The sequence below is a fragment of the Sinocyclocheilus rhinocerous genome, unplaced genomic scaffold, assembly GCF_001515625.1.
Source record: "Sinocyclocheilus rhinocerous isolate Xijiao unplaced genomic scaffold, SAMN03320098_v1.1 scaffold444, whole genome shotgun sequence".
NCBI classification, from domain to species: domain Eukaryota; kingdom Metazoa; phylum Chordata; class Actinopteri; order Cypriniformes; family Cyprinidae; genus Sinocyclocheilus; species Sinocyclocheilus rhinocerous.
In genome coordinates this window covers 16,718-31,392 of record NW_015645540.1, presented here as the reverse complement: position 1 = coordinate 31,392, position 14,675 = coordinate 16,718, and the positions used below count along the sequence as shown (strand labels likewise).

Sequence of the window (14,675 nt, the reverse complement as noted above, 5' to 3'; positions counted from 1 at the left end):
CAAATATTGAATGAATAAATCAAATGCAATTCAGTATACTTCAATCAAACAGCGATGTGGACTAGTGTATGTGAATATTAAATGGCAAATAATACTATTTAGCTACTACAGACGACAACCGCGAGCGTTGCGCGTGCTTAAATATGAAATTATTAAAATTAAATATCAAATGAAACGCGCGTCTGCGCCGTTCATTCCGTCGAGCAATGTCACGGAATTCGTCAAATATTGAATGAATAAATCAAATGCAATTCAGTACACTTCAATCAAACCGCAATATGGACTAGTGTATTTGAATATTAAATGGCAAAAATACTATTTAGCTACTACAGACGACAACCGCGAGCATTGCAGGTGCTTAAATAACAAACTAGCAAACGAAACGCGCGTCTGCTCCGTTCATTCCGTCACATTCCGCGTTACACAGTAAATTCCGTTTTTATGAATAGATTCCGGGATTCCGTCCCCATTTTCTACATCGCCCTACTTTTGCTAAGAAGCACGTTCAACGCGGATACACAGACGGTTGTCGTGGTAATGAACACTACAGCAACCACTTGTGCGTCCGCACTGAACATCTAGCATATAAAAAGCGTTTTAGGGGGCCCTTGGCTTTTGGGGGCCCAAGGCGGTCCCCTACCTTTGCCTAATGGTTAAGTCCGCCTCTGGTTATTGTTAGAGTTATGCTGGTATGAACAATCCTGAACATATTCAGTTTCTTTTTGAGGAAATAAAAAAAAAATTGTCAGTTTGGTAAGTTTATGTGGATGACATTTGTAGTAGAATGCATAGAAAAAGACCTGGCAGATAGAGTTTTGCAACAGTATTCTTACCTCATCTCGAAAGTTCCTTCAAAATTCCCCCCAGAGCTCTCACAACTCAAACACAAGACAAACAAGATTGGGTCTATCATTAATGAAAGTTAAAACGACACCTAATATGTCTGGTTTTCAATTACAGCATTGTTTGCTTTTAGTTTATAAGTGAGTCGTTGTATGATTTGCCAAAATTTAGTCATATTAAAGGTATGGCTAAACATTTGGTGTTCATAAATGTTAATAAAGATTGGCCCTCGATCTAGCTGCTCTGAGAAGAAACTGCAGTATCATTAATTATCTATTGTGTGTTTGTGTTGAATTCTTGAACACTGAACACATTGCAAAACTTCATATATTAGCAGTAAAGCCATAGATTCCCCTCAAGCATGCAGACAGTGTAATGATTGTATTAAGAGGGGAGAGGTTTCATATTCCCTTGTGAGTCTGGGTCAAGGGCACTAGATCTTACTCTGTCTCAGGATCTATTATGGATAGACTGGTTAACCTGTCATATACTAGACAACTATATTGAGGCTATAAACTTCTAAAGAAAGTGATATATTGGCTGTGGATCTCAGATATGCATACAGACATTGAGATGAACTACCTTTGGAAGGTGGCTACATTCAAAGACCATTTAGCTGAAGTAACTCAGCAAAACAGTAATGCCAAAAGAGAGTTGCAAAGCAATACGTACAAAAGCCAATGCACCCCTAGCCCACTAACCATGCAGGAAATTACTGTGGTTTCCTACAATACTACCCAGAACGTTACCGAAAGTTTGTTTCAGATCTTGGATAAATAACTGAGAAGCAAATATCCTGTTTCGTATTTTATCACAAGACAGTAAGGCATTCATGAGTTAAGTATGAAACTAAAATCACATTGTCTCGTAGCTGCTGTGGTGAATATTTTCTTAGAAGAAAAGCTGTCAAGCTTCCTGGCTGGGTGCTTTTTCCCTAGAGACAGTAGAGTGACATAGAGCTATAATAGAGCTTGGTCTAGAAAAAAGATCAACAGAGATCAACAGATCAACCTTTAAAAAGATGGGGCCACTTAAGTGGTTTTTGTCTTTGAGTCTTATCAAATAATCACAGACCTGACAGCAACATCAGGTGCACAACGAGAGAAAGAGAAAGAGAAAGAAAGAGTGAAATAGTGACTGGCAACTAGAGTGCACAAAGTTTTTCTCATTCCCTTTCTCTTGCTACTTGTTGGATGGGGATGAATGGCTGTCTGCTCTACGGTGTGGCAGGCGAAGTTCTGGGCTCAGGGAGGGATTCCTTAGAGATGGGAGAGGAGAACAGGGGGTGTTTATGGGGGGGATCTTGTAAGCTTTCATTGTTGTCCTAGGCTTTCCCACACTCTCACTTTTGTGTGTGCAGTCTCTTGCAAACTCTGACATGATGAATTACCTTCTGCATGCTGCATGCCATGTGGTTCAGTTGCATGGGAGTTACTAAAGTACCAAAGCGCTGCTCCCTTTCTCTGTTAGGTACACCTCCTCCCCCAACCCCATGCTCATCTCTCAATTTGCTTCCTTCCGTTCATGAGCAGACTATCACTCTCCCTCCCTCCATTATGTTCCTAACACTCAAACTATCTATCTTGGAAACCGAGGCACACGGCCACAGGCTGTTCAACTTTCTCTCTCTTTCTTTGCCCATTAGCCTTGTCCAGCCCTCCTCTCATTGGCAGCCGATGATATCCGGAGGGTCTCTGGATCAGTGCCCCTACCTCCTCATAAAAAGCCTTTCTTTGCTTCTAAATGCGAGCACCAAACTGCCGGCCATTAAATGTTTGGTCCGCCACAATAGAGACATTAACACACGAGTGAGTGGCTCTGAAAAGCCTGTGAGTGTTAGGTGGATTCAGCATGGCAGACGACCCTTTCAGTGAGCTCTGTAGTACCACAAGCCCAGTGGTTTCAGCTGAAGATTCAAGATTGAAACCTAGGCTGAACTGTTTTGGGACAGGTGTAACTTACTCTTAAGAGAATAGAGCTACAAGTGGAGTATACATACACACTCAAAAGTTTGGAGTTTATTTATTTGATCGAAAATACAGTAAAACAGTAATATGTGAAATATTACAATTTAAAATAACAGTTTTTTATTATAATATATTTTATTATGTAATTTATTCCTGTAATAGGCAAAGCTGGATTTTCAGCAGCCATTACCTCTATGTCACACGATCCTCCAGATTCTATACTGAATTGAAAGTTCAAATGAACAGCAGTTATTTGAAATAGTAAAATTTTGTAACACTATAAATGTCTTTACTGTCACTTTTGGTCAATTAAATGCACCCTTGCTGGATAAACGTATTAATTTCTTACACACACACACACACAAAATATTACTGATCCCTAACTTTTGAACAGTGTATAGATACTTCAGATTAAATTAAAATAATTTCAAATATAAACGTACATCTTATGAGTAAAGTAACAGGCAAAATGCACTTGCATTCCTTGCTTTGTTTTCGAGGTTTCAACAGATTACTTTCTTTTGTGGTTCCATGTGTATGTGGTTTCCAGCAGTGAATCTGCACAGCAGTGCAACCTGCCAAATAGAACAATCTGCAGTATAAGGAGTTGGATTTGGCCCTCAATTCAAGCCATTATAACTGACTGACCTTTCAGGGTGAAAGGGGGAGAGAGCAGGTGACCAGAGTTCAATCCTTTTAGAAATGGGCTGAAAAAAAAAGGTAGAGACTGAAGCATTTCCTTTGGATAAAAAGTCAACCATTAAGCTTTGATGTGACTCAAAATGACACAGAATGGCAGAAATGCACAAATGGCACATGAATTAGTCTGAGAAGAATTTTTTTGTGTTTGTGTGTGTCTTGAGCACTAGCTGAAGCTAAATGACAGCTTAACAGTAGCTCACTATCCTCCTCTAATGGCCATTTGTGTTATGAAAGCGAAAGGAATATTGCAGGCATATTTCATATACTCTGTCCTGACTTCCATGGTTTCTCTTGAAGAGCAGAAGCTGACACTGCATTTTACTGTAGCAATCAGAGACAATCCACAGTGACCATGAAGATTGTGAGTGTCTTAAAGACATCCCACACACAAACAGCCTTAGAAGAGGGGGGGTTTGTGGTAGTTGAGGAGTCTGAGAGCCTTGCCATGTCATTGATAGTGTTGCAATGACGAAGGTTTGTTACTGGATGAATGAAGCCTTCTAAAAACCTTTTTTTATTTGACCCCACGGGGAAAGTAGGTCATTGGCATGCGGCCTGTATGGTGTGTAAATTGCTTAATTGTCTAAATTGGACACGTAGAAAATCCCAGTTGGAGCAGAGAGAAAGTGGATAAAGTGATGCTGGTTTCACTGGTCGGTGTTCAGCTACGAATTCCAGATCTGTCAAAGATTACAAATTATATCTTGTAATTTTAATTATACTGTAGTACATTTAGCATACCTTATTTATAAAAGAATAGTTCCAGATCTAAAATCTTATTGGATAAGCTATGTTCAAGTGAAGTCCACTGTAGAATAGCAGATAAATGGATATGTATGGGCACACTTAATCTGAATTCTGCATTAATGTGCCTACAAGCACTTTCTTGCGATTTGCGTTTTTGTGTGTGTATGATTATTGTGAATGTGTTTAATGGGATAGTTCACCTAAACAAGTTCTGTTATCATTTACTTGCCATCATGTGGGTCCAAAAAAAGGGGGTTTTGAGAAATGCTGGTAACAACATTATTTAAAAATAAGAACAGTTTTGATTTGCTGTCCATTGACAGTTTTGCTGGTAACTGACTTTTATTGTAGACATTTCTTTAAAATATTATCTTGTTTGTTTCACCGAAGACATACGAGTTTGGGACGACATGAGGGTGAGTAAATGATGACGGTTGCCATTATTTTTTGTTGTATGATGATGAAGCAGTATGATGCTTGTTGCCGTGTGTTACAGTAATTACTTATTACATACTAATATGAGACATTTTCTTTTCTCTGCCTAATAATGGCTAATTTTGAAACAGTGGTGGCTCGCTAATGATAAGAATTAAGCAATAAGATTTCGAATAAGTTGTTTATTTGAGAAATATTAATCACATCTGCATGACAAACTACCTTTTGCTGTAACTGTTCCTCTAAGTTACTCTGATTGTTTTTTTTTATCAGTTGCATCAGCAAGAATACACTGCGCAAAAGCAGCAGCCCTTCTGGTGCACTCAGTGTTTGAATTGGCTCAATCGTTTTCATTCACTCCTTTGGACTATATTTGTCGACTTATGTAGGGAAGAGTGAATGAGGATATGGAGCGATTTTGGATATAGCCGCAAATGTGAAAGAGAAAGCTGACCATAAGAAGAGTTCTTGCTTGTACCTGATATAGCACCCTTTGGCAATGCTAAGAATTTAAGCAATAACATGTGCAACTGACTATATAAAGACTATAGATATACAAAGACGGTACACTCCTGTTACTTATTAATGGGAGAAACTGCAACGTGCGATATGGTGGAATATGTCTAGTCTGTGCTAGACTAACACAAGACGAAGCCGTTAGGTAATGTGATGTTTAAAAGGTATTATAGTTTAAAAAGCCTGTAATATTGAGTTAATACATTAAAAACACAAACCAACACATTCTTACCTATTGTGATGTGACCCTGTCTCTCTCTCTCACACACACGCACGCGCGCACACACACACACACACACATGATGCGCAAAACTGTTTAAAAGGTATTATAGTTTAAAAAGCCTGTAATATTGAGTTAATACATTAAAAACACAAACCAACACATTCTTACCTATGAAAGATTATCCAGTTTCTTCAGGAATTTAAATTTCGGTGTCTTTTTTACAACCAGAGGCTGCGCAATGTTTTGGCATCTTAAAACCGATTTTTATTGTGAGTGACGACACATTGACTGTCCCAAGATGGTGGACTCGTCGACGTATCTGGAGTGGTCTAATGTGGCATCTACCTATGGTTTTAACACTATTTGAGCATAAATAACGTTTATGGGGCAGTTCATTTCAGATTTTTTTTGCTGATTTGAAATATGTAATTTAATTGTAAGTTCAGCAAGCAGTTTTTGAGATTTCAGGACACCCCCATTCATTTCAATTTGGACTTGGTCTTGGATGCCCAAAATAGCTGCCCAGAGGCATTGCAAATATGGCTGCCAAGTGAACAGACTTACCTTGAATGTGACTTTGGTAGCTATAGCATTAACATACTTACCTTACACTGTACACTGCATGTTTTGTGAACATACAGACCTATACAGTATGTAAATGAAGAACAATTTTATGGCTAAAATGAGAATGACTTAAAGGGGTCATATGATGCTTTTTTAAAGATCTAACTTTGATAAAGAATATCTCTTTGGTTTTGAGACTTTAGTCTTTGCAACTTCAGGGGTCTTATCTATGCACAATCAGCTTGTAACACTCCAAAGAGAAAGGAAAACTTGAAATCGCATCATATGACCCCTTTAAATTATCGCATGTTTGTTTATTTCGTCTTAATAGGAGACATTGTCTTTTTCCCGCCTAACATAACTTACTTCAGAAACTTAAACAACCAAGCAAAGTGTTGGTAGAATTAAGCAGTTTAAATCCAGTCTAAAATGAAATTAGGCAGCAGTTATCCTCAGCGCTTCCTTTAGTTTCTGTGTGGCGGTTGAGATCTTTATCGAGCTCGCGCCTTTTAAAGCACCCGCGCGCCTCCCGCCGTCCTCCGTTTCCCTGGCAGCCCGGCATGATTGACACACCGAGGCTAGTCCCGGACCCTCCCTCTCCTCTGCTCTGCTCTGCTCTGCTCTGCTCTGCTCTCCTCTCCTCTCCTCAGTTGAGCTCTGATCGCGAGCCTCAGTAACTTTCTACAGCGAGAGGGATGCAGCGCGCGCTCAGCGCAGCCTGAAAATGGCAACCCTTTGGATTTATCCGTCCCTTCTTTTCTTTCTTTTCTCCTCCCTCACACCGAGTCAAGCCTTACGGAATTACCCAGAGAATGAAGGTAAGAGGGTTTTGTCTTTAAAAACTAAAGCATAGGATTAATTAATGGCTGAGGTTTGCGGGAGACACAGTTTTCTGAAGTGCGCTCTGTATGCGGTGGTTCCTATAAATCATGCATAAGGTGAATGAAGCAAGCAGAGAAAAAATAGCAAGTGCATGTGTTTTTAACTAAGGTTTATTGAAATATTAGGGTACAACATGCTTGTCCTGTAGAACTCACTGTTAAGTGCTTCCCGTGGATTGCACTTGGACATTTACAAAAAATAAAAATAAAAAATGCTATACATGTGCCACTTATTAGGATAATGAAAATGATTGCACACGATCACAAGTGTGATTTTAAGAATTATTGTAATGAACATGTTTGCTACCACAGCAAAAAATAACGACAAGTATGCAAAAATCAGTTCACGAAGCTTAATACTCTTATACTCTATTCGAAAGTCACTGTACAACTGTAAAGCAATATTTATTTATTTAATTTTTTTCTAAAAGTTAACTGGAAGAAACTTAAGAGTTTGGGTATGTATTAGAAAGTTATTTAATATATTATTTAAAATTGTATTAAGTGTTAAAAGTTATTTGAAAGTACATACATTTGCTAAGGATTAAAAATGAATAAAACAAAATTAAGAACTTGATGTGAGCAGGTAAAACTCTTATATTTCCAGAAATCGTGCAGTGTGTTGTGCCGTATGGCCAGCTGGAACCAGAGAGAAGTCTCTATAAGCCTGATGATTTATCAGTGACCATAAGGTGATTTGTTAATGGTGACTGCATCTTGTCTATATAGCAGTCTCAATGCACACTAGAAAAATCTGTTCCACAGTCTGTTAAAAAAAAAAAAAAAAACTAACTGAAATAGCTTATAAGTACCAGTTCCCGGCCACAAGGATGAGACCACATGAAACTGATCAAGTGGTTTATCACTTTATTTAAAAAGAAATACATTTAGAATAGTAATTTATGCTTATATTAATTAAGGTTTATGTTTATCATCTCAAAAGAGCACGTTTTTCTGTGTGTGCCAGAGCTGTAAGTTGTCCAGTAAATATTTCAATATGGTTCGTTTTGAATTGTGAACCGTTTTTTATTTTTATTTTTTTAATGATAAAGATAGTCAGACCATATGAATGAGCTTCTTTTTCGGCACAGCTTAGCTCAAATGTTGGAATTTGAGTTCAGCAAAATGCATCCTAGATAGACAATGAAGGTAATGCTTCCATCAAGGCAGAGTAGGCAATTTCCTATCCTGAGCAGAAGAGTGAAATAACTTTTTTTTTCTTGGCACTTTTAGTGAATTCAGTCACATAATTTAAGAAAAAAAAAAAACAGTTTTTTGAGTCACAGAAGCATTTAGATTGCTCCAGTGCCAACCCTCCAAACCTGAGCAAAATTTATTTTGTTGAATGAAAAAATACATTTGAGTGGATGATGAAACTGTTTAACCAGTGGAAATGGGAGACAAATCATTTTGTGCCCAATAGATGGACTAAACAGTGCTTTTCTGGTTGGTGTCTGGCCGTCCGGTTTCTAGAAATTGCTTTTGCTCTCTTTCTTTTTCCCTGTGTTCCCTCCCAGCAGGGCTTGTTCTTCTAGCCTCTTTCTTCTTTATAATGTTTTCTGCTTTCTTCTGAACCTTCTCCTCTGTTATCGGCCTAATTGGCTGACTTTAGTTGACTGCCCCATGTCTTTGTATTTTTGCAGTAGCATGTGCTTTTGTGCCTATGTGAGCAGAGTGCATAACCGCTCATCCAGTGGCTTCCAGCGCCAAAGCACGGTCTCTTCTGCTTTGTCTCTGCTATGCTCTGCCGTGCTCTAGTCTATGTGACTGTAAATAACGTCTTCTCATCTGGAGGACGCCCGCTGTGCTTGCTCACCGAGCCGTAAGACTGACCAGCGTTTGTTATTTTAAGCCGCATTGGGAGTGCTGGTGCCATGTTACACTGGAGCAATGCGAACACAATGACACGGGAGTCATTTGCCACATATGGACCAAAATGTGGAAGTCATCTAAGAAGGACTGAATTCAGAGGTCAGGGGACAGTTCAGTAGCTGATGTGAACAGCAGAGGGCGCATTGTTGCACCAGCATTCTTTTTTCAAGGTTTTGGTTTGCGGTGGATCTCACAGTTTTGTGAATTTAGGATATGAAAAATTTGGGGCAGAAACTAAAATATAGGTTTTATATTGACCAGGGTTGAGATTTTGAGCCCCATTCATGGAGATCTGAACACAATTATGCCAAGACATCACAAGCATGTTTTTCAGGCTCTTGCAGTTTCAACAAGCATACGACTAGACACTGATTCAAAACTAATTTTACAGTGAAACGAAAAAGAGCTCTGTTTAGTCTCTTGCAGTTCAACAGCAGAGAGTTCATACCACCTGCTTGAGAAAAGATTAGATTGAGTCTGATCCGGGTTGGTGGGCTTAATTCGGTTTAATGGCTTAAAAAGAACATTTAATCTTTTTGCTGAACCCCTGGAATGGTCATCGATTTTTATGTTTCTTTTTCTTTCTTTCTTCTTTTGCTCCAGATTAGTATTCTAGATCCACCATGGGCTGTTTTCACTGCTCTGATATTCCTCTCTCTCTTTCCTCCCTTCTAGAGAGTTTGGGTGACCTGTCCCTGTTGCATGCTTTCATTTACTGGGCAGCAGGATTAGTGGCTCAGCTTCCCCCCAGGGGAAGAGGGTCTGTTTTTGAAGGAGCCTCTGTTCTCTGCCTTTTCTCCAGGTTTAAACAGTCTGGATTAGAGTGCCCTCATGGCCAAATGCCTCAGCTAAAACAAGCGGTGGACACACACACACACACACACGCACACACACACACACACACACACACACACAAAATCAGGTATTCATGATCTTATGATATATTGGACTGCCAAGCTTACTGTAAGTCAAGGTATTCTAAAATTTTGAATTAATTTAAGATTTGGTTTACAATTAGTATCAAATTATACAATTGCATAAATCTATCTTATCTATCTATCTATCTGTCTGTCTGTCTGTCTGTCTGTCTATGAACCTCTGAGCAGTTGTATATATAGATATATAGCTAGATAAATAGACATCAGTTTTATTTCTCGGAGTTTGCATTAACGTTTAGGAGACATAATGAAGTTTTCAGTAATGCTTTTGGAGAAATAATAATAGAAATAAATGAGACATTGTGTGTGGATAGAATACCTTAATTTGGTCCTGGATAAAAATTAGATGGGAAATGTTTGAGTTAATATCCAAATGTTTGACTTTTGGTCACCCTGTACTCTCATGTTGTTCCAAACAGTTTCTGTGGAAACAAAAGAAGAATTTTTTTGAAAATCATGTTTTTTCTTTTTCTTCATTGGTTGGATCCAGCGTTCTTTGGGACCCCAGTTACTTAATGTTTAAACTGTTTTCGTCCAAACATTCTTCAAAATATCATCTTTTATGTTCTGCGGTAGAAAGCCAGACATATAAGTTTGGAACAATGTGAGGGTTTGTCATCAATTACTGCTGACAGAACTATACCTTTGATATCTCCTCGAAACTCTTGAGTAGATATTTGAGATTACTAGTCTTTCTTTTAGGAGAATAACTATAGATCTATTTATTGATTACACTTGTTTAAATATATAATGAGAACAGGAATCATAATATAATTTTATGATTAATCACATCAGTGTAATTGGATTGTTTTTATCACCATCATTATTTTGTTCATGACCTTGAGCTGACGTGGACATTGATTGGCTGCCTCACCGCACTGATTCACCTCTATTACTGGGATTACTGATGGCTTTGAGCTGTGTCGCACACCGATGTGCAATCATAAAAAAAGACCTTAATTTCTCACCGTACACACCATTATTACTGCAGACGAACAAAGGCTGAAGGCAAATGATTTTCTGGACACACAATGGCTCAAGCCAGATAATTGATTGACAATATTATTTGCAGTGAAATTAAAATGGGTGAAAGAGGTCGGGGTAGACATATAGCTATTGATTTTAGGACATCATCAGCCTTACATGGTGCACAATGGCCTACAAACAGTGTGAATTGGCAGACTGCTGTAGTTTCTTTGTGAAAAAGGATCATTTTACATGATCGGTTATTTGTTTTGGTTGAGCGCGGGTCGTTGTTTGGGCTCTATCTATTGTTTTTGTAAAGGAATCCTTCCTGTGACATGCTGGGCTGGTGACCTGTATTCACTGGGATGCCCTCTTGTTCTGTGGACCCAAAGCATTGCCCTGTCAGCTACAACTACTTCTGTCTCCAACAAATGAGCTGCTCTGTCCTCCCTTTTTAACTCTCTCGCTCTCTGGATTCTGTTTCTACAAATTAACGCCTCTGACACTCATGTTCGGCTACCGGTTCTCTCACTGGAAGCTCATTAGCAGGCTAGTCAACACAATGGAGCCTGACTCTAAACGTCACGCTGTGCGTTCTGCTCTCCCTGCGGTCTTGCTGGGTCCCAGTCTTGACCTTTTATTTGTTTTAATTGAATTCATCTGTCTGCCTCCGGCCTCAGCTTCTCTCTTTTTTGCGTGGTTTGGAGAGGCGATTGTGCTCGGAGAATCGCCGCCTTGCCGCAGTGCTAAACAAACAGCAGGGTTTTTCAATTTGCCCGGCTCTGTGTTATTGACCGGGTGACATCTCTCAGTGCCTCCGTCCCACATGCTTAGAGTCTCTGTTTTCTGTTTGTCGGAGCTGATGGTGGGCTGTTTGCTCAGCTCATCTGCGCTGGCGCCTCCTGCGTGGTGGGTCAAACGACGGTTGGATTTACATTTCGATGCAATGCGACCTTGCCACTCGATGATCATCTCTCTTTTCAAAAGCCAAAACCAACATCCTGCTCCGGATGGCCTGTTTCCTGGGTCGCTCTGATATCACATGCTGTCTTTGTGACCTGATCCAGTCTTATGCGGTTCTTGAGACGGCACTTTAGATGGTCAACACACAGGGATAAAAGAGGTGTAATTTAAGTAATGCACCTCTTAACTGGAAAATAATATAGCCTGGTCATGTTATAAAGATCGGGCAGCATTTCTGGTTGGGAAAATAGTTAAAGTGATACAATAATGCACCACAAAACTATTGGTGGTCACAAGTAAGTGCACTGAAAATGGATGGAATGAGGTTTGTGAGATGATGATGATGGTGAAAATTAATTCTCGTTTTCCTTTGCGATGTAGGTTTCTGGTGTCATATAACCCACTTCTACAACCAGAGAAGTACAGAACTACAGTGACACTGGTCAAGAACTAAAAAATGTTTTAGTAACAATGTTTCTAAAGTGAAGTAATATTTCTCAGTTTAATTTTAATTTAAATTTTTTTTTCAATCAGTTAATTCATTAGTTCAGTAACTTTATTTTTTTTAATTAATGATCAATTGAGTTAATTTATTATTATTATTATTATTATTATTATTATTTAATTAATTACTTTTTTAAACAATTTTGGCTACATCCGTCATGTTAAATATTTATCTGAAATATTTATGAAATATTTACCTCACATGATTCACAAATCAGAGATACTATTACTCAGGTTTCTGAATGGAATCAAACCATTTTCATCTAGCAGCCAGGTGATTATGGGGTTTTTTTGTGATCTTTTTGTTCAGTCCACGTAGAGCCTGATGGCCAGTGGGAAATAGCTGAGGAAAATGAGAATAAAAGACATGAAAAGGAGAGCAAAAGAGTGGTCATTGTCTGATGGCTTCATTCTCCATGCACTCTCCAGACCGGGCCTGATGTTGGCAGCACAATAGCAGGGCGACCTGGCAGCTGATAGGGGGAAAAAAAGAGGCAGAATGGAGATGTGTTTGTGGGAAGGATTTGTATGCCAATGAGCTTTAGCCTGGACTGACTGAAAGTCTCTCTCTCTTTCTCTCTCTTTTTCTCTCTCAGTCACTCACACTCTTTTCTTTTCCAGCTTTCTCTCATTCTTTCCCTCCTGTGGCCAATTTGGTGCCGAGGGACTTGAGGATGCTGTCATTCAAAAATCTTGTCTTCTAAAGCTTTGTGTTTCCATGACTCCAAGCTTTGTCCTTCTGTGTGATTTTCAGAGTGCATGTGTGTGCGTAAGTGAGTGCATTCAATTTTCCTTCTCTCCTGTGCTCAGTTTTGTGTGTGTCAGTGCTCTTCTGGCTTTGCAGTGCTCCAGATAAATTCTACAGTACATTCACGGGGCTAACAAACACCGCTATTTTCAATTTACAGTATTTTTCCTCAGTATTTAACAGAGCCAGACTGAGCAGATGCTATTTAAAATAAGAAAATTTACAGTACAAATATATATCTGACAGAGACGTCTAAATTGTGCTGTTGGCGACTACATTTTCTGAATACAGCTAATATGTAAAAATATTTAAGTTGTAAATAAAACAAAGATTATTGGAGTAGGTTTTACGGGAAAATGCTATTTCAGTCTTTCTGCACAAAATGTCATGTTTAATTTAGTGTTACTTGCTGTTTCTTTGTAATTAATTGTAAACAATGTACATTGTTTCAAATTAGCTTATATAAAATAGAGAATTATATATTACATTGTATATGCACCAATTTTCTGTTTATATTTTATATATACACTACATTTCCATAGTTAATAATCTTTGCATTTAAAAAAAAAAGGAAATACATGTACAAATTAATTTTTTTTTTCCCCCCAAGGTTGCATTATATTGACCAAAAGTGACAGAAAAGGCATTTGTAATGCTACAAAATAATTTTGTTTCAAATAAATTCAGTTCTGTTGAGCTTTCTGTTCATTAAAAATCCTGAAAAAAAATAAGCAGCACAACTTATAAATAGTACGCCAAATAAAAACGAAAACTCGTGGTATTGATATGCAAAAATGGGCTTTGGCGTGCATATAGTACGCAGTTTTCGCGTGCATATGATACGAAATTTGTTGGCGTGCATATGATACGCAGTTTTCGCGTACATATGCTACGCATCTACCCCACAACCCTAAACCTACCCATCGCGTAACATATACACGCCAAAGTCAATTTTTGCGTATCAATACCACGAGTTTTCGTTTTTATTTGGCGTACTATTTATACGCACTTTCATGAGATCGGGTTGGGTTTTTTTGTGATTCTGTTGCATTCTATTGTCCTTCATCTGTTTATTTTGAACGTAAGAACATGTTTTGTGTGACCGGCCTCTGGACATACTGACAAACTCATTTAAATGGATTGCTGTGGACTGAAGGTCAGTTATATGCTGATGTTCAGTGATATGGAAATAAAACAATCAATATATTGTCTTCTAAAGCCACTTTTTAGTATGTCTATGTAATTATGTACTCATCACAATGATGTAATATTTTTTTAGTTGGAGTAATTTGAGCATATCATATCAGATCAATTCTGAATCAATTAAAAGTCAGAATTTCTGTGTAAATAATCTGACTTCAGTGGTTTAGTCTAAACTCTGGCCATCCTTTCTCAAAGCCGGACCCTTGTGGGGAAAAAAAGAAAAGAACCTCTGTTAGGCCTTGAGTGGCGTGGATTCTGATTGCTTCCACTTGATACAACCAATTCTGATGGTGGTAAATCCCACACCATGATTGCTGCCAACACGTCACGTCAGTCCTTGAACGGCCCAAGTGAACTCCTGCTCTGTGAAGACATGCGGATAACTGGAGGAATGAGGCCGGCTGGAACATCTGCGTCCATCTAAGAAGGTTTGAAATCGCTTCACTGCCCTGCAAGGTCATAGCAAAGAGTTTGACATTTTCTGAAGAGAATGTATTGAATTTATCTACCTCTGAAATAACTCATGTAAATTCACATCCTGCTTTTTAGGATCCAAGCAAATCCCGATGGCTAAACTCAAGTCTATCCCTAATTATTTCCAGT

The 14,675-nt window shown here is 38.6% G+C and overlaps 1 protein-coding gene across 1 annotated transcript in view; it reads left to right on the top strand.

Annotated features, from left to right (window-relative positions):
• Positions 1–6,662: 6,662 nt before the first annotated feature.
• The window catches only part of LOC107706281 (ephrin type-A receptor 3-like), a gene marked incomplete at its 3' end in the record, with an annotated part of 23,599 nt that continues 15,586 nt past the window's right edge, over positions 6,663–14,675 (top strand). Inside the window, exon 1 of the mRNA XM_016509960.1 lies at positions 6,663–6,815. Coding sequence (XP_016365446.1) covers positions 6,722–6,815 — 94 coding nt within the window. The remainder of the gene's footprint in view (positions 6,816–14,675) is intronic.